General features: G+C 42.3%; 1 protein-coding gene across 1 annotated transcript in view; it reads left to right on the forward strand.

Annotated features, from left to right (window-relative positions):
• LOC117511174 (solute carrier family 12 member 2-like) overlaps nt 1-24,003 on the forward strand; it is a 146,368-nt gene that overhangs the window by 86,970 nt on the left and 35,395 nt on the right. The window contains exons 11-16 of the mRNA XM_034171159.1: nt 5,066-5,173; nt 6,364-6,487; nt 6,664-6,765; nt 10,768-10,923; nt 16,043-16,142; nt 23,300-23,411. Coding sequence (XP_034027050.1) covers nt 5,066-5,173; nt 6,364-6,487; nt 6,664-6,765; nt 10,768-10,923; nt 16,043-16,142; nt 23,300-23,411 — 702 coding nt within the window. The remainder of the gene's footprint in view (nt 1-5,065; nt 5,174-6,363; nt 6,488-6,663; nt 6,766-10,767; nt 10,924-16,042; nt 16,143-23,299; nt 23,412-24,003) is intronic.

Consider the following 24,003-nt stretch of genomic DNA (forward strand, 5'->3'; position numbering starts at 1 on the left):
GGACCTGGGATCAGCCACAATCGTCCTTGCTTGCCTCAGGGTCCTGGAGGCATACAGGTCCTGTAAGGATGGCAGACTGCAGTCAATCACTTTCTCTGCTGTATGGATGATATGCTGGAGTCTTCTTCTGTCCTTAGCAGTGGCAGCAGTGTACCAGATGGTGATGGAAGAGGAGAGGATGGACTCAATGAAGGTGAACGAACATAATGATTTCTTCAACCAGTTCATGCACCCCACCCTGTCCCTCACTGCAGCAATCTCTCCTTCTTCCCTCAGCACAAATCCCCCCAGAGATCACAGCAGCAGTCCCCTCCACCTCCTCTCCCACGTCAACGCAAACTCCTCCATACATCACTGTGGACCAGGTCAGAGGACAGCTGAGAAAGGTTCATTCCAGGAAAGCAACAGGCCCAGACAAGGTGTGCCCCTGACTATTGAAGACCTGTATGGCTGAACTGGGAAAACTGCTACAACATATCTTCAGCCTTAGCATTCAGCTAGCTAGAGTGACCACCCTCTGGAAGACATCATGCATCATTCCAGTTCCTAAGAAGAACCGGCCCAGCAAGCTGAATGACTTCTGAACAGTGGCACTCACTTCACACCTGATGAAGATGCTGGAGTTGCTCTTCCTCAGCCTTGTCAAACCCCAGATGCAACATGCTCAGGATTGTCTGCAGTTTGCATAACAGGCAGGTGTTGGTGTGGAGGATCTCATCCTCTACCTACTACACCAAGCCCACTCACACCTGGATAAAGGAAGCGGCACAGTGAGGAGTCTCTTCCTGGACTTCCCGGGCTCTTTCAACACTATCCAGCCCCTTGTGCTTCAGGATAAACTGAACAGGATGTGAGTGGATCCCTGCCTCCTGTGGATGTTCTACCAGTCTGTGGTTGCCAGCATCCTCTTTTACACTGTGGTGTGCTGTAAGGGGGAGGGGGCAGCGCATCTAAGAAGGACACATCCAGGTTGGAGAAACTGATCAGGCAGGCTGGCTCTGTGGTTGGCATGAAGATGGACTCTCTGGTGATGGTGGCAGAGACGAGAACACTGGACAAACCGCTGGACATTATGGACAATGCCAGTCACCCTCCGCAAACTGTTATCAGCAACCAGAGGAGCCTCTTTAACCACAGCCTGCTTCTTCCCAGGTGCAGGACCAACAGACTGAAAAACTCCTTTGTCCCTCAGGCCATCAGACTGTACAACTCCTCACTCAGGGGGAGGAGGAGTAACAGGAAGACAGAGGATGGGAAGGAGAGGAGCAGTAGTAGCCACTAGCAAGCAATAATTCTGTCATTTATATTTATATTTACATTTTACAAATTGTTTTTAACTTATACTTCTGATACTCTGTGTGTTGCTTACCCTGTGAACTGCTATCCAGTGCTGCTGGAACCTCACTTTCCCTGAGGAAGTCTTCCCAAGGGATTAATAAAATTCTATCTAATCTAATCTAATCTAATCTGATGGAGGTGCAGTGACGTGCGGTGAAGTTGATGGCTGGTGAGGCACTATCAGATTTAAATACATATGAAGCTCACAGAGCATCTTATTGATCGTTTAATTGGCAGCAGTTAACAGGTTATGTTTAAAATCTCATATTAGCATTCTTCACACAGCACACAAAAAGCACATTTAATAAAAAAAAACATTATTATGGTCTTATTTTTACATATAAATGAAGTCCATGTACCTGAATAAAAGCATCAGTGACTTGCTTGTTGAAGTTTTCCTTATTCTCCTTCAGTTGTAAAACTCTGTCTCAGTGGAGATCACTGCCAGGGAAGAAAGTTGTCCTTCATCAGTCCTGTTCCGACTCTGTTTTCTGCCTTTGAATGTGAGTGGTCGACCGCTCGTCTGTGATGACACTCCTCTGTAAATTCTTCAGGTCACAATATCCCATCTGAGTCCAGACATTATCACAAGTTGAGAAAATAAGGCAGGAAAAGCACACACACACAGCCAGACTTTAGTGTGTCCCACTTTGAAAAGAGCGGCTCTCCTGTTGTCTGAAGCAAACCTTTCAGCTCCGGTCTTTGGTCTTCCTTTAATTATTACCCCCCTGCTTCGACTGAAAGTCCAGTTTTAAAAATTGCTTCGGAGGCCAACCTCCACCGGAAACGAGTCCGGAAACGAGTCCGAGCACCCGAACACAGCTCTCACTTTGCGAGTACAGAGATTGGATGGCCCTGAGAAGGGACCCCCTCACTCCAAACTCCCACAGCACCTCCCACAGTATCTCCTGGGGTACACCATCATACGCCTTCTCCAAGTCCACACAACACATGTACACCGGGCGGGCATACTCCCAGGCACCCTCCAGGATCCTTGTGAGAGTAAAGAGCTGTTGTTCCATGACCAGGACGGAACCCACATTGTTCCTCTTCAATCCAAGGTTCGACTATCGGCCGAACCCTCATTTCCAGCACCCTGGAGTAGACTTTAGCAGGGAGGCTGAGTAGTGTGATGCCCCTGTAGTTGGCACACACTCTCCAGTCCCCTTTTTTAAATATGGGAACCACCACCCCAGTTTGCCACTTCTCAGGCACTGTCCCAGACCTCAACGCAATGTTGAAGAGACGTTTCATCCAAGACAATCTCTCCACACCCAGAGCCTTCAGCATTTCTGGATGGATCTCATCACCCCTGGGGCCTTGCCACTGCAGATTTGTTTGACTACCTCAGTGACTTCCACCAGGGAAATTGATGAAAATCCTCCATCAGCTTCCAGCTCTGCCCCTACTATAGAGGGTGCTCCGGCATGATGCAGAAGTTCCTCAAAGTGTTCCTTCCAGCGCCGGATTACATCCTTAGTTGAGGTCAACAGAGTCCCATCCTTACTGTAGACAGCTTGGATGGTTCCCTGTTTTCCCCTCCTGAGGTGCCTCACAGTCTGCCAGAAGCACCTTTGTGCCAACTGAAAGTCCTTCTACATGGTTACTCCAAACTCCTCCCACACCCGCTTCTTTGCCTCCACCACAGCAGAAGCTGCTGCCCTTTGGGCCTGTCGGTACCTTGCAACTGCCTCTGGAGTCCTCTGAGATAACATATCCCATTATCGGAAGGACTCCTTCTTCAGTCGGATGGCTTCCCTAACCACTGGTGTCCACCACGGTGTTCGAGGGTTGCCGCTCCTTGAGGCACCTAAGACCTTCAGGCCACAGCTCCCTGCTGCAGCTTCAGCAATGGAAGCTTTGAACATTGCCCATTCTGGTTTAATGCCCCAACCTCCACAGGGATGCAAGAGAAGCTCTGCCGAAGGTGTGAGTTGAAGATCTGTTGGATAGTAGGATCCTCCAGACATTCCCAGTTCACCTGCACTATCCATTTGGGCTTACCAGGTCTGTCCAAAGTCCTCCCCCACCCTCTGATCCAACTCACCACCAGATGGTGATCAGTTGACAGCTTTGCCCCTCTCTTCACCCGAGTATCCAGAACATGCAGCCTCAAATCAGATGATACGATCACAAAATCGATCATCAGCCTAGGGTGCTCTGGTACCATGTACACTTATGAGCATCCTTATGTTCAAACATGGTGTTCATTATGGACAGTCCATGACTAGCACAGAAGTCCAATAACAAACGACTATTTGGGTTTAGATCAGGGAGGCCATTCCTCCCCATCACACCTTTCCAGGTGTCTCTGTCATTGCCCACGTGTGCATTGAAGTCCCCCAGCAGAACAATGGAGTCCCCCACCAGAGCCCAATACAGAACTCCTTTCAGGGACTCCAAGAAGGTTGAATACTCCAAAATGCTGTTCGGTGCATAAGCACAAACAACAGTCAGAGTTTTCCCCCCACCACCCGAAGATGCAGGGAGGCGATCCTCTCGTCTACTGGAGTAGACGTAGCGGCACTCAGCTGGGGACTCGTGAGTATCCCCATACCCACCCGGCGCCTCACCCCCTGGGCAACTCCAGAGAAGAATAAGATCCAACCCCTATCAAGGAGAGTGGTTCCAGAGCCAAGGCTGTGTGTGGAGGTGAGGCCACCAGATCTAACTGATATCGTTCCACCTCTTGCAAAGCTCTGGCTCCTTCCCCCACAGCGAGGTGACATTCCACACCCCCAGAGCTAGTCCCTGCTGCCTGGGTCTGGTCCGTCAAGGCCCTCGGCTTTCACTGCCACCCAAAGGACAGTGCACCCAACACCAGCGGTTCCCCCTGTGGGTGGTGAGCCCACAGGGTGGAGATGGAAAGTCCATGTTGCTTTTTTGGGCTATGCCCAACTGGGCTCCGTGGCAAGCCCAGCCACCAGGCACTCACTGACGGGCCCTACATCCAGGCCTGGCTCCAGTTGAGGGCCCCGAGCTTCCTCTGGGCCGGGTCACGTTTCCTCTAACCCATGGTGTTTTGTGAACTATTCTTAGTCTGGTCTCTTGCCTGAGACCAATTTGCCATGGGAGACCCTACCAGGAGCACAAAGGCTCCAGACAACGCAGCTCTCAGGTTCATAGTGGCACACAAACCTTTCCACAACAATAAGGTGATCAAAGTGTTTGACCATTTTAACAGCGACATACAGAGAGACAGTAATACAGTCTCACTGCACAGCATGCCAACTGGTAGCCCAGTGATTGCGCAATCCAAGGTGAGGCACAGCTGGCTGCTGCCTCACTGCACGTCTCTTCTCAGTATTTGAACAGCAAATTTGAAAATTCAATGATTCTGAATAAAAAATAATCTAAACTGGTGAAGTTAAAAGGAAAATAACTTTACAGTACAAATCACTGGATAAATATAACCATTTAATTTTTTTTTAATTTTTTTCTTTCCATGATGACAGGTGGTGCACAGCCTCACCTGACTGCTGTAGCAGATAGGTGGTTAGATGACAAAGCATCAGCAAATGCTCCCAGACTTGAGTTTACATGACTTAACTTGATATCTAACTTAATGTAGAAGTCACTATTTACACTGCACGTGTTTATCTGGCTGTGTTAAACCGATCTGCATAGTGATTGTTACCATGTGGCAGGATGACCAAAGAACTGTGTCCAAATAATAATTTTGTTTGTAAAACTCCGCTCAGTAAATTCCGCTGCGTCTGTGTTCCAGGTGATGAGTCTGGTGTCTGGCTTTGGCCCACTGATCACTGCAGGGATTTTTTCAGCGACTCTGTCCTCAGCTCTGGCCTCCCTGGTCAGCGCACCAAAAGTCTTCCAGGTGAGAAGTCAGCTGTCACCTCTGCCATCCCCTCAAAATGCATCCAATTAGCCCACACAGGAAAAAATGTTTGGAACATAGAAAATGTTGAAAAAAAATCTGGCATTGTTCTCCATCTTTGGCATTCTGAGAAATTAACGTTCCTCGAGAAGATGTGAGTTTTGAGTTTTGAAGATGAGTTTTGACTGACTGGGTGTAATGTGAGGAAATGTTGGCTTCTCATCAACCATGATCTATTTTTTCTGGGTCTTATCCCCAAATAATAATAATAATAATAATAATAATAATAATATTAATAATATTAATTACTACTACAAGTAAGTTGCCCCTAATTAATCTTAGCTTTCAGCGGGGTATGTATTTATTAATACTTATGCTTAATTTTCTTTCTGTGAATACAAAAAGCAACTCACATTGATGCACTGGCATAAATCTGAGTGACTTTCCAGGTAGCTGGGAAATGCCCAGGGATTTACATTAATAACGATAACGTTTTAACAAGGGCAGCACGGTGGGTTAGTGGTTAGCATTATTGCCTCACACCAAGAAGGTCATGGGATCGATTCCCATCTGTGGCCTTTCTGTGTGGAGTTTGCATGTTCTCCCTGTGTTTGCGTGGGTTCCCTCTGGGTGCTCCAGCTTCCTCCCACATCCAAAGATGCAGGATAGGTGGATTGTAAACTTTAAATTGTCCGTAGGTGTGTGTGCGGGTGTGACCGCACGCACACCTACGGTCAATTTAAACTTCCCAATCCACCTAACCTCCATGTCGTTGGATGTGGGAGGAGGCCGGAGTACCCAGAGGGAACCCAAGCAAACACGGGGAGAACATGCAAACTCCACATAGAAAGGCCACAGGTGGTAATCGATCTCATGACCTTCTTGCTGTGAGGCAACAGTGCTAACCACTAAGCCACCATGCTGCCATTCATCAAACAATGATTTTATGAATTTAGAAAATGTCAAATTTAAAAAAGCTGATATTTGGTAGATGTAGAATTGATGAATGTCCTTTGCGCATGTAATTTAATTCAGACCTCAGCTTGTTTTTTTTTTATTCAAGTCAAGACCAGTTGAGCAGCTCACAATATTTAGAATTTTAAAGATAGTGCTTAAAATTCAATTGGCTTTCTTTGAACAACAGAAGTAATAAAATATTAAGTTTACAAATAAAACGGTTGTGTTTCTAGGCTCTGTGCAAAGACAACATCTATCCTGGGCTAGGCGTATTTGCAAAGGGTTATGGAAAAAACAATGAGCCTCTCCGAGGTTACGTCCTGACCTTCTGCATTGGACTTGCTTTTATCCTGATCGGTAAACTGCTGAACACATCACTTATTCCATTGAAGCACGAACCTCAATATTTCAAATGAACTCTTCAGATATCTTTGAATCATACTGTTAAGAAACCATAAATTCCTGCATCACTACTTCAACAATCATTGTTTTTGAGAATTCAGCTTGTTTTGGTGTTCTTGTTTGTTTGTTAGGGGAGTTGAACATCATCGCTCCCATCATCTCCAACTTCTTCCTTGCCTCGTATGCTCTCATCAACTTCTCAGTCTTCCATGCCTCCCTTGCAAACTCTCCAGGTAAACATTTTCTGTGGTTCTTTTACTCCAAATAGAGCCACAATTTTAACTAGAACACTTGGCCAACAATTCCTAATCTTGCAAACATATATTTAACTTTCCTTGGTCTTTAGTGTTACATTTATACCCTTAGTTGCCACTTTTATCCAAAGCATCTTACCAGTACATACGAGCCTACCGATATGAGGAGCGTCCACACAAGGTGCTCATAATGATGGTCCTTACAGAGTCTTGGTGAAAACTGACCATGCTCAAATTCAAACTCATCCAAGATGCATTCATGTGGGATGTTCAGTTCAAATTTGGTGAAAATCACATACATTTTGTTGAAGTTATCATGGGCACCCATATTTCAGCTGACTCTGGCTACTTTCAAAAATGGTGTGGCTGTCTGCCTGGGAGGTCACTAAACAGGACCCAGGGTGGTTCATTGGTGTGGTGGATGCGACATGTGGTATTGGCCCATGCACTCAAACCCTGACCTATTGTACTGACCGAGTGCATTTCTATGTCTCCCTTCTAGTCTTATGCCTGTAAGGAGATACAAATAAGTATTTTATTCCATTGATGCAATCTAGGGCAGCATGGTGGCTTAGTGGTTAGCAATATTGCCTCACAGCAAGTAGGTCGGGGGTTTGCTTCCCACCTGGTCCTTTCTGCATGTTGTCTCCGTGTTTGTGTGGGTTCCTTCCTGCTGGTCCGGTTTCCTCCGACATCCAAAGACGTGCATGTTTGGTGAACTGGTAACTTTAAATCGTCTGTATGTGTGCGTGGAGGTGGGAATGTGTTTGTCTGTCTGTATGTGGCCCTGCAACAGACTGGTGTCAGGTCCAGAATTTATCCCACCTCACTCCCTAAGACTGATGGGATAGGCTCCAGCTCCCCTGTGACCCTTAATTGGAATAAACAGGTAGAGAAAATGGATGGATGATTTCAATTTATTTTCATTTATATAGCACCAAATCACAACAAAGTTGCCTCAAGGCGCTTTACACAATTAAGGTCTAACCTAACCAACCCCAAGAGCAAGCACACAGGTGACAGTAGTGAGGAAAAAATCTCTCTGAAGAAGAAACCTCAAGCAGACCAGACTGCTTGGGCTATGATACTGACACAAATTACAAAACAATTCACAAAATGAATATACAAGAAATGTTGCCAGTGCACAAGACAGGATGGTTTCAGACATCACACCCATCTCTGGATGGAGCTGCACCTCGGAGAGAAAAAACAGAATCACGTAATACTTAGTCTGCTAAACACTAGTACCAATTTAAGTCACAAGTCTGGAGTGGACAGGTTTGTGAACTGGTGTGATGCCCATTAACTGCAGATTAATACTAATAAATCAAATGTTGGTGGACCCCAGGGCTGTCGGGGACCGTAGTGTGGTCACCATACATGGATGTAAAATTGAGCAGGTGGATTCATATAAATATCTGGGGGTTTACATCGACAACAATGTAAGCTGACACACGCAAGTGCCAAGCGTTTGTACCCGAATTCGCCAGCACATGCACTTTCTTCGTCGACTCCACCTGTTTGGTGTATGTAGGAATATTATGTTGATTTTCTACAGAGCAACGATTGAGTCTGTGTTACGGTATGGTATTACTAGCTGGTTTTGTGATTTAACGGTCAAATCAAAAACTCAAATATTAAATCTGATTAAAATAGCTGGGAAAATCATGGGTATGGTGGTACCTGTAACTCCCCAAGGGTTGTTTGAACATGCGCAGTTCTCAGATGTGCAGACAGTATTTTATCAGATACGTCTCATGTACTGCACTCTGAATATATTTTACTTAACCCAGGAAGGAGGTACAGGGTTCCTCTTTGTAAATATAATCGTTATAAACATTCATTTATTCCATTGTCAGTGAAGCTCATAAATCAGCAGATAGCTCAGGGTAAGATAGCATTAGGACCCACATTAATTCATACTTTTGCCCACATTTATTTTATATGTATTTGTTAATACCGTTACTGTAGGTTTAACTACGCTATTATTCTTTATACACTAATTACCGTTTTGTTTATCGTGTTAGCTTGCTGGGTACGGTTAGCTTATTCACGGCTAATTTAGCTCTTCCACTAGCTTATTTTCGCCATTTACAATTCTATTTTACATGGTGTAGATTTTTAATGATTCATCAGTTTATGTGTTCCTGTAAAGACATCAACATATAGTACCTAAGTTCTTAGGTTTCCATTTGATAGCATAAAGATTATACTTTTTATTTTCCTATAGTATGCTAACAGAGTTATTTTAGATAGATAGCAGTACACTCACACACTCACAGCTTCTGCTTCTACAGCTTAGCCTATACTAATTACCTTTACTACAATCTTCTCCTGTGATGTCTTATCCTTCTTATGTCTTATTATATTATATATACCTTTTTCTTGAGCTGCTTGGGTGGGTAGGGAGAGTTCCCATGGGATAAAAAAGCTTTTTAACCTACCATCCCTGGTTCTCAAGACCAGGCACCTAAGTGGCTCTACTCTACTCTTTTCTACTCTACCCTATTTTACTCTTCCTGTTTAGATATTTAGATATACCTTTGTATACTGGCATAGTTCCACCTTAGAATTGGAATATAATATATAAGATATGTACTGAATTTTCATGTATTGCGGAATTTGCACTAAGATGTTAATAATGTTTTTTTTTATTAATTGTGTATTTATATTTCAACTTTGATCTATACTATGTTGTTGTTTTTGATGTGTGGGTGGTATGTATTGGATATGTTGTTGTGTAGCAGACCCTTCTGTCCAAGGCAAATTTCTCCTTAAGGGAGACAAATAAAGACACTTTGACTTTGAATCAGGCATCAGAAAGACAACAAATACAGTATAATTTGTCAGCATTAAGCAACAAGAACAAAAGAAATACTAATACGAGCCCTAAGCTTCACTAAAAGACCCAGACTTTAGATAAAGTTGAGGCTGCGGCCCGCTCCGTTTCCTAATAAAATGAATTGTAAAGTGTAAAAAGCATAGTAACATACTATGTCACGTAGGGTTGGGTAGGATTACTTTGAAATGTATCCAAAAGTAATCAGATTACAAATAATCCAAATTTATGTACATACATACATGTAATCCACATGTATTCTTGAAAGTAATCCTACCCAACCTTATATGTCAGTATGCTAGCCATACAAAAGGGAAAATAAGTGCATCTTAAGTCTGGACTTGAAAGTCTCTACAGAATCTGACTGTTTTATTGATGCAGGGAGTAGCAGAACCTTAAAATCTGAAGCCAGTGAAGTGATGCCAAAATGGGTGTAATGTGGTCAAACTTTCTGCTTCCTGTCAAAAGTCTGGCAGCAGCATTTTGAACCAGTTGGAGAACCCTAATGCTGGACTGTGGTAAACCAAAAAATAGAACATAGCAGTGCAATGGCCTATCATGTTTTCTGGTCATTGCACACACGCGCACACACACACACACACACACGCACGCATGCACACACACACACACACACACACACACACACACACACACACACACACACACACACACACACACACACACACGATGGATACAGAGATGATTGAACAGGCCCAGCCTTGTCGCGCACAGTTTTTGACAGACACTGCACACGGAAGCAAAAAATAACAAGTTATCGAATAAAGAAATGGTTACTATGTTCTGTTTGTTTCTTCCACCCCAATATGGGTCTGGCTGCAGTCACTGGACAAAATGGAACTTTGCTCGAGCTAAACTGGAAACTTGTCATTATGGTTATGTTTCATGTTTAAGCGAAATGTATCACCTCCACCTATGCTCAAAACACAGGACCTCCACACTCAGAATGAGAAAGCCAGATCGAAGGTGGGTTTTTTTGTGTCCTTTCATTACACTGAGACGAGTTCGTAATTTCTTGATGGAAATCAGTAAAATCTGTTGCACTTCCAAAAGCAAACCTGTTGGATTGTTGTGCTCCCACCACATCCTTCTTCTATGAGTGTTTCTCTTATTTGTCATCACAGGGTGGCGCCCTAGTTTCAAGTACTACAACATGTGGGTGTCCCTTGTTGGGGCGATCCTGTGTTGTGTGGTCATGTTTGTCATCAACTGGTGGGCAGCCCTGGTCACGCTGCTCATCATCCTCGCTCTCTATATCTACGTCAGCTACAAGAAACCTGGTAACCCTCAATATACAATACAGCACTTGAGATTAAACACAGCAATACAATACAGCAAGTTTGAGATTAAAGTATTACAAATATCATTAGAAAATGTTGCACTGTTGGAAGATTATGGTCATAAAAGAGTCTGTTTTCTCTACCCTTTTCTTCATGATTAGTCCTACCATACTCTATTCTATCTGTACTTGTACAGTGTATTAGTAATTATTCTGAAATAGGATATTCTGCATTCTTTCAAGTTAAGTCTGTGATCCAAAATGCTGCACACACAATTCTCATAGAAAACTTTGGAAAGGACTATGTGCAATATGAATATTATGGAAACATATAGAAGGTACCACAATGTACTAGGTTCTAGAATGGGTATTGTATCTGTTCCTGTTCCGGAGCACAGTATCTGTTAGCTGTTTAATCTGCGCAGTTAGATTGATCTAGTTAACTAGATAACGATTTGTTTCACAGTGTAATCTTCACGTGCCTTAACTAAAGCACTCCCTCTGCTGAATCACCTCTAAATTATTTACACATTATTCACTTTGTGTGTTTTTAGGAATCCGCTAGCTTAGCGCAGCTACTAGCTCTTAGCCGGTTTAGCATGGCGGCTTCTCCTGTCTCTCCCGCACTTTTCTGCTCTGGGTGTGAAATGTTTAGTTATTCCTCGGCCTCCTTTAGCAGTAATGGTACTTGTAACAAGTGTAGCTTATTCGTAGCTTTGGAGGCCAGGCTGGGTGAATTGGAGACTCGGCTCCACACCTTGGAAAATCCTACAGCTAGCCAGGCCCCTGTAGTTGGTGCGGACCAAGGTAGCTTACTCGCAGTTAGTTCCCCTCCAGCAGATCCCGAGCAGCCGGGAAAGCAGGTCAGGTGGGTGACTGTGAGGAGGAAGCGTAGTTCTAAACAAAAGCCCTGTGTACACCGCCAACCCGTTCACATTTCTAACCGTTTTTCCCCACTCGGAGACACACCCGCCGAGGAACAAACTCTGGTTATTGGCGACTCTGTTTTGAGAAATATGAAGTTAGCGACACCAGCAACCATAGTCAGTTGTCTTCCGGGGGCCAGAGCAGGCGACATTGAAGGAAATTTGAAACTGCTGGCTAAGGCTAAGCGTAAATTTGGTAAGATTGTAATTCACGTCGGCAGTAATGACACCCGGTTACGCCAATCGGAGGTCACTAAAATTAACATTGAATTGGTGTGTAACTTTGCAAAAACAATGTCGGACTCTGTAGTTTTCTCTGGGCCCCTCCCTAATCGGACCGGGAGTGACACGTTTAGCCGCATGTTCTCCCTGAATTGCTGGCTGTCTGAGTGGTGTCCAAAAAATGAGGTGGGCTTCATAGATAATTGGCAAAGCTTCTAGGGAAAACCTGGTCTTGTTAGGAGAGACCGCATCCATCCCACTTTGGATGGAGCAGCTCTCATCTCTAGAAATCTGGCCAATTTTATTAAATCCTCCAAACCGTGACTACCCAGGGTTGGGACCAGGAAGCAGAGTTATAGTCTTACACACCTCTCTGCAGCTTCTCTCCCCCTGCCATCCCCTCATTACCCCATCCCCATAGAGACGGTGCCTGCTCCCAGACCACCAACAACCAGTAAAAATCTATTTAAGCATAAAAATTCAAAAAGAAAAAATAATATAGCACCTTCAACTGCACCACAGACTAAAACAGTTAAATGTGGTCTATTAAACATTAGGTCTCTCTCTTCTAAGTCCCTGTTAGTAAATGATATAATAATTGATCAACATATTGATTTATTCTGCCTTACAGAAACCTGGTTACAGCAGGATGAATATGTTAGTTTAAATGAGTCAACACCCCCGAGTCACACTAACTGCCAGAACGCTCGTAGCACGGGCCGAGGCGGAGGATTAGCAGCAATCTTCCACTCCAGCTTATTAATTAATCAAAAACCCAGACAGAGCTTTAATTCATTTGAAAGCTTGTCTCTTAGTCTTGTCCATCCAAATTGGAAGTCCCAAAAAACAGTTTTATTTGTTGTTATCTATCGTCCACCTGGTCGTTACTGTGAGTTTCTCTGTGAATTTTCGGACCTTTTGTCTGACTTAGTGCTTAGCTCAGATAAGATAATTATAGTGGGCAATTTTAACATCCACACAGATGCTGAGAATGACAGTCTCAACACTGCATTTAATCTATTGTTAGACTCGATTGGCTTTGCTCAAAATGTAAATGAGTCCACCCACCACTTTAATCATACCTTAGATCTTGTTCTGACTTATGGTATGGAAATTGAAGACTTAACAGTATTCCCTGAAAACCCCCTTCTGTCTGATCATTTCTTAATAACATTTAAATTTACTCTGATGGACTACCCAGCAGTGGGGAATAAGTTTCATTACAGTAGAAGTCTTTCAGAAAGCACTGTAACTAGGTTTAAGGATATGATTCCTTCTTTATGTTCTCCAATGCCATATACCAACACAGGGCAGAGTAGCTACCTAAACTCTGTGAGTGAGATAGATTATCTCGTCAGTAGTTTTACATCCTCACTGAGGACAACTTTGGATGCTGTAGCTCCTCTGAAAAAGAGAGCCTTAAATCAGAAATGCCTGACTCCGTGGTATTACTCACAAACTCGCAGCTTAAAGCAGATAACCCGTAAGTTGGAGAGGAAATGGCGTCTCACTAATTTAGAAGATCTTCACTTAGCCTGGAAAAAGAGTCTGTTGCTCTATAAAAAAGCCCTGCGTAAAGCTAGGACATCTTACTACTCATCACTTATTGAAGAAAATAAGAACAACCCCAGGTTTCTTTTCAGCACTGTAGCCAGGCTGACAAAGAGTCAGAGCTCTAGTGATGCCGGTATTTGGTTAGACTCTTTCTCTCCGATTGTTCTGTCTGAGTTATTTTCATGTTACTTCCTCCAAACCATCAACATGTCTATTAGACCCCATTCCTACCAGGCTGCTCAAGAAAGCCCCATCATTAATTAATGCTTCGATCTTAAATATAATCAATCTATCTTTATTAGTTGGCTATGTACCACAGGCTTTTAAGGTGGCAGTAATTAAACCATTACTTAAAAAGCCATCACTTGACCCAGCTATCTTAGCTAATTATAGGCCAATCCCCAACCTTCCTTTTCTCTCAAAAATTCTTGAAAGGGTAGTTGTAAAACAGCTAACTGATCATCTGCAGAGGAATGGTCTATTTGAAGAGTTTCAGTCAGGTTTTAGAATTCATCATAGTACAGAAACAGCATTAGTGAAGGTTACAAATGATCTTCTTTTGGCCTCAGACAGTGGACTCATCTCTGTGCTTGTCCTGTTAGACCTCAGTGCTGCTTTTGATACTGTTGACCATAAAATTTTATTACAGAGATTAGAGCATGCCATAGCTATTAAAGGCATTGCGCTGCAGTGGTTTGAATCATATTTATCTAATAGATTACAATTTGTTCATGTAAATGGGGACTCTTCTTCACAGACTAAGGTTAATTATGGAGTTCCACAAGGTTCAGTGCTAGGACCAATTTTATTCACTTTATACATGCTTCCCTTAGGCAGTATTATTAGACGGCATTGCTTAAATTTTCATTGTTACGCAGATGAAACCCAGCTTTATCTATCCATGAAGCCAGAGGACACACACCAATTAGGTAAACTGCAGGATTGTCTTACAGACATAAAGACATGGATGACCTCTAATTTCCTGCTTTTAAACTCAGATAAAACTGAAGTTATTTTACTTGGCCCCACAAATCTTAGAAGCATGGTGTCTAACCAGATCCTTACTCTGGATGGCATTACCCTGACCTCTAGTAATACTGTGAGAAATCTTGGAGTCATTTTTGATCAGGATATGTCCTTCAATGCGCATATTAAGCAAATATGTAGGACTGCTTTTTTGCATTTGCGCAATATCTCTAAAATTAGAAAGGTCTTGTCTCAGAATGATGCTGAAAAACTAATTCATGCATTTATTTCCTCTAGGCTGGACTATTGTAATTCATTATTATCAGGTTGTCCTAAAAGTTCCCTGAAAAGCCTTCAGTTAATTCAAAATGCTGCAGCTAGAGTACTAACGGGGACTAGAAGGAGAGAGCATATCTCACCCATATTGGCCTCTCTTCATTGGCTTCCTGCTAATTCTAGAATAGAATTTAAAATTCTTCTTCTTACTTATAAGGTTTTGAATAATCAGGTCTCATCTTATCTTAGGGACCTCATAGTACCATATCACCCCAATAGAGCGCTTCCCTCTCAGACTGCAGGCTTACTTGTAGTTCCTACGGTTTGTAAGAGTAGAATGGGAGGCAGAGCCTTCAGCTTTCAGGCTCCTCTCCTCTGGAACCAGCTCCCAATTCGGATCAGGGAGACAGACACCCTCTCTACTTTTAAGATTAGGCTTAAAACTTTCCTTTTTGCTAAAGCTTATAGTTAGAGCTGGATCAGGTGACCCTGAACCATCCCTTAGTTATGCTGCTATAGACTTAGACTGCTGGGGGGTTCCCATGATGCACTGAGTGTTTCTTTCTCTTTTTGCTCTGTATGCACCACTCTGCATTTAATCATTAGTGATTGATCTCTGCTCCCCTCCACAGCATGTCTTTTTCTTGGTTCTCTCCCTCAGCCCCAACCAGTCCCAGCAGAAGACTGCCCTCCCTGAGCCTGGTTCTGCTGGAGGTTTCTTCCTGTTAAAAGGGAGTTTTTCCTTCCCACTGTCGCCAAGTGCTTGCTCACAGGGGGTCGTTTTGACCGTTGGGGTTTTTCTGTAATTATTGTATGGCTTTGCCTTACAATATAAAGCGCCTTGGGGCAACTGTTTGTTGTGATTTGGCGCTATATAAATAAAATTGATTTTATTTGATTTGATTTAGAAGCTTGTGGAACATGACGGATTGTTTTCGAAGGTCCTGGAATGTATTAGTCATAAGAATGTGACAAGTATACAGAATAATGGGTTTGCAACAGACTTAATCTCTATCATCTGGAGTTCCATGATCCACAAACAGAATAAAAAGAAACCGTGACAGAAATTTCTGACACAAACTCATTCTCTACCCTAATCCATAACGGATTAATTGCCGGTTATTCTAGTTGTCTTTTGATGTTCAGCTCAAACACAGCATGTTCTGTTTCCTATAGATGTGAATTGGGGTTCATCTACTCAGGCTTTGATCTACAACCAAGCTCTCACTCACTGTCTCAACCTCACTGGAATCGAGGACCATGTCAAAAATTTCAGGTCAGTAAGGCTAGTTGTTCTTTCTTTTTTTTTTATGGGGCATGTTATTGTGTAGTACCCTTCAAAGTGTTACTACCACAAATACACCTGTTGCACAAATATGTTATCACTCACATGATATAAAAAATTATACATATACTCAACAAAAATATAAACGCAACACTTTTGGTTTTGCTCCCATTTTGTATGAGATGAACTCAAAGATCTAAAACTTTTTCCACATACACAATATCACCATTTCCCTCAAATATTGTTCACAAACCAGTCGAAATCTGTGATAGTGAGCACTTCTCCTTTGCTGAGATAATCCATCCCACTTCACAGGTGTGCCATATCAAGATGCTGATTAGACACCATGATTAGTGCACAGGTGTGCCTTAGACTGCCCACAATAAAAGGCCACTCTGAAAGGTGCAGTTTTGTTTTATTGGGGGGGGGGGGGGGGTATACCAGTCAGTATCTGGTGTGACCACCATTTGCCTCATGCAGTGCAACACATCTCCTTTGCATCATCCGAGAAGAGAACACCTCTCCAACGTGCCAAACACCAGCGAATGTGAGCATTTGCCCAACAAACTGGAGTCAGGTCGAGACCCCGATGAGGACGACGAGCATGCAGATGAGCTTCCCTGAGACGGTTTCTGACAGTTTGTGCAGAAATTCTTTGGTTATGCAAACCGATTGTTTCAGCAGCTGTCCGAGTGGCTGGTCTCAGACGATCTTGGAGGTGAACATGCTGGATGTGGAGGTCCTGGGCTGGTGTGGTTACACGTGGTCTGCAGTTGTGAGGCTGGTTGGATGTACTGCCAAATTCTCTGAAACGCCTTTGGAGACGGCTTATGGTAGAGAAATGAACATTCAATACACGAGCAACAGCTCTGGTTGACATTCCTGCTGTCAGCATGCCAACTGCACGCTCCCTCAAATCTTGCGACATCTGTGGCATTGTGCTGTGTGATAAAACTGCACCTTTCACAGTGGCCTTTTATTGTGGACAGTCTAAGGCACACCTGTGCACTAATCATGGTGTCTAATCAGCATCTTGATATGGCACACCTGTGAGGTGGGATGGATTATCTCAGCAAAGGAGAAGTGCTCACTATCACAGATTTCGACTGGTTTGTGAACAATATTTGAGGGAAATGGTGATATTGTATATGTGGAAAAAGTTTTAGATCTTTGAATTCATCTCATACAAAATGGGAGCAAAAGTGTTGCGTTTATATTTTTGTTGAGTGCATATACAGTGCCCTCCAAAAGTATTGGACAACTTGGCATTTCACACATTTTAATGCCATTTGAAATACAAGACATTTTACAAGAATTAAAAAATTCTAAAATTGTCTTTCTCAAACTGAAAGCAAAGCTCTACAATTTCATATCAATTATTAAAAAATATAAAAGCCAAGATGATAGGTTGCATAAGTAATGGACCTCCCATTTGTCATTGTCTTCATTTTACCATACAATTTTGGTACCATTTACCATGCAAAATTGGTTGCATATGTTCTGTACCATTACCCACTGCGCGCTTATACAACCCCTGGCAAAAATTATGGAATCACCGGCCTCGGAGGATGTTCATTCAGTTGTTTAATTTTGTAGAAAAAAAGCAGATCACAGACATGACACAAAACTAAAGTCATTTCAAATGGCAACTTTCTGGCTTTAAGAAACACTATAAGAAATCAAGAAAAAAAGATTGTGGCAGTCAGTAACGGTTACTTTTTTAGACCAAGCAGAGGAAAAAAATATGGAATCACTCAATTCTGAGGAAAAAATTATGGAATCACCCTGTAAATTTTCATCCCCCAAATTAACACCTGCATCAAATCAGATCTGCTCATTGACATTGACCCTATGCCATGACATTGACCCTATGTGTCTTTTTGCAAGGAATGTTTTTGCAGTTTTTGCTCTATGGCAAGATGCATTATCATCTTGAAAAATGATTTCATCATCCTTAAACATCCTTTCAATTGTCCAAAATATCAACATAAACTTGTGCATTTATTGATGATGTAATGACAGCCATCTCCCCAGTGCCTTTACCTGACATGCAGCCCCATATCATCAATGACTGTGGAAATTTACATGTTCTCTTCAGGCAGTCATCTTTATAAATCTCATTGGAAAGGCACCAAACAAAAGTTCCAGCATCATCACCTTGCCCAATGCAGATTCGAGATTCATCACTGAATATGACTTTCATCCAGTCATCCACAGTCCATGATTGCTTTTCCTTAACCCATTGTAACCTTGTTTTTTTCTGTTTAGGTGTTAATGATGCCTTTCGTTTAGCTTTTCTGTATGTAAATCCCATTTCCTTTAGGCGGTTTCTTACAGTTCGGTCACAGACGTTGACTCCAGTTTCCTCCCATTCGTTCCTCATTTGTTTTGTTGTACATTTTTCGATTTTTGAGACATATTGCTTTAAGTTTTCTGTCTTGACGCTTTGATGTCTTCCTTGGTCTACCAGTATGTTTGCCTTTAACAACCTTCCCATGTTGTTTGTAGTTGGTCCAGAGTTTAGACACAGCTGACTGTGAACAACCAACATCTTTTGCAACATTGCGTGATGATTTGCTCTTTTTTAAGAGTTTGATAATCCTCTCCTTTGTTTCAATTGACATCTCTCGTTTTGGAGCCATGATTCATGTCAGTCCACTTGGTGCAACAGCTCTCCAAGGTGTGATCACTCCTTTTTAGATGCAGACTAACGAGCAGATCTGATATGATGCAGGTGTTAGTTTTGGGGATGAAAATTTACAGGGTGATTCCATAATTTTTTCCTCAGAATTGAGTGAGTCCATATTTTTTTCCCCTCTGCTTGGTCTAAAAAAGTAACCGTTACTGACTGCCACAATCTTTTTTTCTTGATTTCTTATAGTGTTTCTTAAAGCCAGAAAGTTGCCATTTGAAATGACTTTAGTTTTGTGTCATGTCTGTGATCTGCTTTATTTCTACAAAATTAAACAACTGAATGAACATCCTCCGAGGCCGGTGATTCCATAATTTTTGCCAGGGGTTGTACTAGCGTCCATGGCGTTTGGCTTAAAAACAAACACAGCTGAGTTTGTTTTGGTGACAGATGACAATTTGAACGAGATTATGGATGGTGCCCATTGTTCTAACACAAAAAAATAAAAACAAATCCAGTACGTAAGCTGTCTGGAGGCATTTGCAGTATTCGCTGTGATGTCTGTAGCTGAAGTAGAAACACTCAGATGAAGAACTCAAGAAATTTCTGCCACAACTTTTTCACTGGACTGAGGAAAGCAGACAGCAGTCTGTACACGAAGAAGTCAATGCATGGAATCAGCTATGGGCTACATCGTGAGGATTGTTTCTGAACTATCTGAGTGTTTTTGCAAGTTAACTGAGAACAATTTTGGATTGGATTGCAATTTAAAGTTTGTGTTGGACTGTTTGGAACAACACCAAAATGTAAGTCCCTTTTCTCTTGTTTATAAAATGATAAAATATTAAATGACAACGATCTCTTTTAGCCATTATATAAAACAAATAATGAATGATTTTTTTCATTCGTCCAATGGAAAGAACATAAACATAAACATCCATTATTTGTATATTATTTACATGTATTATACAAAAGCATTCCATTACTTTTGCAACCCATCATCTAGGTTTTTATATTTTTAATTAATTTAAATTAATTAATTAATCTATTTATTTTTAATTAATTAATTTTTTAGTTAGTCCAGGTGCATCCTGTTTCCACTGATCATCCTTGAAATGTTTCTACTGCTTAATTGGAGTCCACAGAAACAGTGGCCTCCATCATCCATATATGGAAGATGTTCAGATCCACCAGGACTCTTCTTAGAGTTGGCCACCTGTCTAAACTGAGCAATCTGGGCAAAAGGGCATTGGTCAGGGAGGTGACCAAGAACCCAATGGTCACTCTGTCAGAGCTACAGCAATCCTCCGTGGAGAGAGGAGAACCTTCCAGAAGGACAACCATCTCTGCAGGAATCTACCATCAGGTCTGTAGTGGCCAGACAAAAGCCACTCCTTAGTAAAAAGTACACGGCAGTCCGCCTGGAGTTTGTCAAAAGGCACCTGAAGGACTCTCAGACCATGACAATTAAAATTCTCTGGTCTGATGAGACAAAGATTGAACTCTTGGAGTGAATACCAGGCATCATGTTTAGAGGAAACCTGGCACCATCCCTACAGTGAAACATGGTGGTGGCAGCATCATGCTGTGGGGATGTTTTTCAGCAGCAGGAAGTGGAAAATGAGTCAGGATTGAGGGAAAGATGAGTGCAGCGATGTATATCAATCAATCAATCAACTTCTTTCTTATATAGCGCCAAATCACAACAAACAGTTGCCCCAAGGCGTCTCGTATAGAGACGTCCTGGATGAAAATCTGCTCCAGTGCGCTCTTGACCTCAGACTAGGGAGACAGTTCATCTTTCAGCAGGACAATGACCCTAAGCACACAGCCAAGATATCAAAGGAGTGGCTTCAGGACAACTCAGTGAATGTCCTTGACTGGCCCAGCCAGAGCCCAGACCTGAATCCGATTGAACATTTCTGGAGAAATCTGAAAATGTCTGAGCACCAATGCTCCCCATCTAACCTGATGGAGCTTGAGAGGTGCAGCAAAGGAGAATGGACAAAACTGGCCAAAGATAGGTGTACCAAGCCTCTGGCATCATATTCTCTCTAAATTATTTACACATTATTCACTTTGTGTGTTTTTAGGAATCCGCTAGCTTAGCGCAGCTACTAGCTCTTAGCTGGTTTAGCATGGCGGCTTCTCCTGTCTCTCCCGCACTTTTCTGCTCTGGGTGTGAAATGTTTAGTTATTCCTCAGCCTCCTTTAGCAGTAATGGTACTTGTAATAAGTGTAGCTTATTCGTAGCTTTGGAGGCCAGGCTGGGTGAATTGGAGACTCGGCTCCGCACCGTGGAAAATTCTACAGCTAGCCAGGCCCCTGTAGTCGGTGCAGACCAAGGTAGCTTAGCCACCGTTAGTTTCCCTCTGGCAGATCCCGAGCAGCCGGGAAAGCAGGCCGACTGGGTCACTGTGAGGAGGAAGCATAGTTCTAAACAGAAGCCCCGTGTACACCGCCAACCCGTTCACATCTCTAACTGTTTTTCCCCACTCGACGACACACCCGCCGAGGATCAAACTCTGGTTATTGGCGACTCTGTTTTGAGAAATGTGAAGGTAGTGACACCAGCAACCATAGTCAATTGTCTTCCGGGGGCCAGAGCAGGCGACATTGAAGGAAATTTGAAACTGCTGGCTAAGGCTAAGCGTAAATTTGGTAAGATTGTAATTCACGTCGGCAGTAATGACACCCGGTTACGCCAATCGGAGGTCACTAAAATTAACATTGAATCGGTGTGTAACTTTGCAAAAACAATGTCGGACTCTGTAGTTTTCTCTGGGCCCCTCCCCAATCGGACCGGGAGTGACATGTTTAGCCGCATGTTCTCCTTGAATTGTTGGCTGTCTGAGTGGTGTCCAAAAAATGCTACCTAAACTCTGTAAGTGAGATAGAGTATCTCGTCAATAGTTTTACATCCTCATTGAAGACAACTTTGGATGCTGTAGCTCCTCTGAAAAAGAGAGCTTTAAATCAGAAGTGCCTGACTCCGTGGTATAACTCATAAACTCGCAGCTTAAAGCAGATAACCCGTACGTTGGAGAGGAAATGGCGTCTCACTAATTTAGAAGATCTTCACTTAGCCTGGAAAAAGTCTGTTGCTCTATAAAAAAGCCCTCCATAAAGCTAGGACATCTTACTACTCATCACTTATTGAAGAAAATAAGAACAACCCCAGGTTTCTTTTCAGCACTGTAGCCAGGCTGACAAAGAGTCAGAGCTCTATTGAGCCGAGTATTCCTTTAACTTTAACTAGTAATGACTTCATGACTTTCTTTGCTAATAAAATTTTAACTATTAGAGAAAAAATTACTCATAACCATCCCAAAGACGTATCGTTATCTTTGGCTGCTTTCAGTGATGCCGGTATTTGGTTAGACTCTTTCTCTCAGATTGTTCTGTCTGAGTTATTTTCATTAGTTAATTCATCCAAACCATCAACATGTCTATTAGACCCCATTCCTACCAGGCTGCTCAAGGAAGCCCTACCATTATTTAATGCTTCGATCTTAAATATGATCAATCTATCTTTATTAGTTGGCTATGTACCACAGGCTTTTAAGGTGGCAGTAATTAAACCATTACTTAAAAAGCCATCACTTGTCCCAGCTATCTGCATAGGAATGGTCTATTTGAAGAGTTTTAGTCAGGTTTTAGAATTCATCATAGTACAGAAACAGCATTAGTGAAGGTTACAAATGATCTTCTTATGGCCTCAGACAGTGGACTCATCTCTGTGTTTGTTCTGGTTCTCTCCCTCAGCCCCAACCAGTCCCAGCAGAAGACTGCCCCTCCCTGAGCCTGGTTCTGCTGGAGGTTTCTTCCTGTTAAAAGGGAGTTTTTCCTTCCCACTGTCGCCAAGTGCTTGCTCACAGGGGGTCGTTTTGACCGTTGGGGTTTTTACGTAATTATTGTATGGCCTTGCCTTACAATATAAAGCACCTTGGGGCAACTGTTTGTTGTGATTTGGCGCTATATAAATAAAATTGATTGATTGATTGATATTCAGAAAAACATGAGGCTATAATTGCTGCCAAAGGTGCATCAACAAAATATTCAGAAACGATTGTGTACATGATTTTTTTTAGTTTTTTTTTTTTTTCCTTTTCAAAAATAATAATAAAAAAACATGTTGTCATTATGGGATGTTGTGTGTAGAATTTTGAGAGAAAAATGAATTTACTCCATTTTGGAATAAGGCTGTAACATAACAAAATGTGGAAAAAATGAAGTGCTGTGAATACTTTCTAGGTGCACTGTATGTAATTAAAATGCCAAGTTATCTGTTTGGGGATAAACTGTGTAATGAAAACTGAATTGGTCCCTGCACTGAACTCTGAGAGAGAGATGAAGCATGTAGTTTTATTTCAAATGATCTTACAGATTTGGAAAAATTAAACTGCGTTTTGAAATACAGCAACCTGATTCTTTAATAAAATTTGCCTTTTTGGGGGATGAAAGTTCCTGTGGAAAATCAAAAGGAATGTAAACTTGTGTTTATTTATGTTTGCAGGCCGCAGTGTTTGGTCCTGGCTGGTTATCCAAATGCTCGCCCTGCACTGCTTCATTTGGTTCATTCCTTCACAAAGAATGTCGGCCTGATGGTCTGCGGTCACATCAGGACAGTAAGTACACAACAACATCTTTCGAGGATGCATCCAGAATCATCACTAATATTCTGGGATGCTTTGTAGCACACAGACTCTCAGCATTTCTCATTTCTGTGGCAGTAATTTCATGATTCCTGGAAGGGGAACTTTTTAGTTTTTTAATTATTACTTGTAGTACCCCAATATTTTAAGTACATCATTTAAAATATATATTCACAAATAATACAAATGAGTCCACAAGAACAACATATTTTCATATGAAATAAAAAATACAGATGGAATTGTTTGTGACAATTACTAGCACACCGATGAATTAACAGTAAATCATCAATATTACAGCCAGTTTTCTTTAACTAAATCAGGAGAAGGATACATGAACATTTCAAAGTCACTGGAGGTATCTTAGGGTGGTCTCCCATTGCTGTTTTTTGGCCACAATTTGTGTCCTGATTCCAAAATTGAGGAAATCAGGCCTGACTGATTAAAACAGGAAAAATATCTACTGGGTCGAGCCAGATAGAAAACAATCCAGATTTAATCCAATTTGTGCTGTTCAGATTCAGGAAAAACCTATCTGGCTTGAGCCAGATTTGTCGCAAATCACACT

This window comes from Thalassophryne amazonica, chromosome 5 (assembly GCF_902500255.1).
Source record: "Thalassophryne amazonica chromosome 5, fThaAma1.1, whole genome shotgun sequence".
Classification (NCBI taxonomy): domain Eukaryota; kingdom Metazoa; phylum Chordata; class Actinopteri; order Batrachoidiformes; family Batrachoididae; genus Thalassophryne; species Thalassophryne amazonica.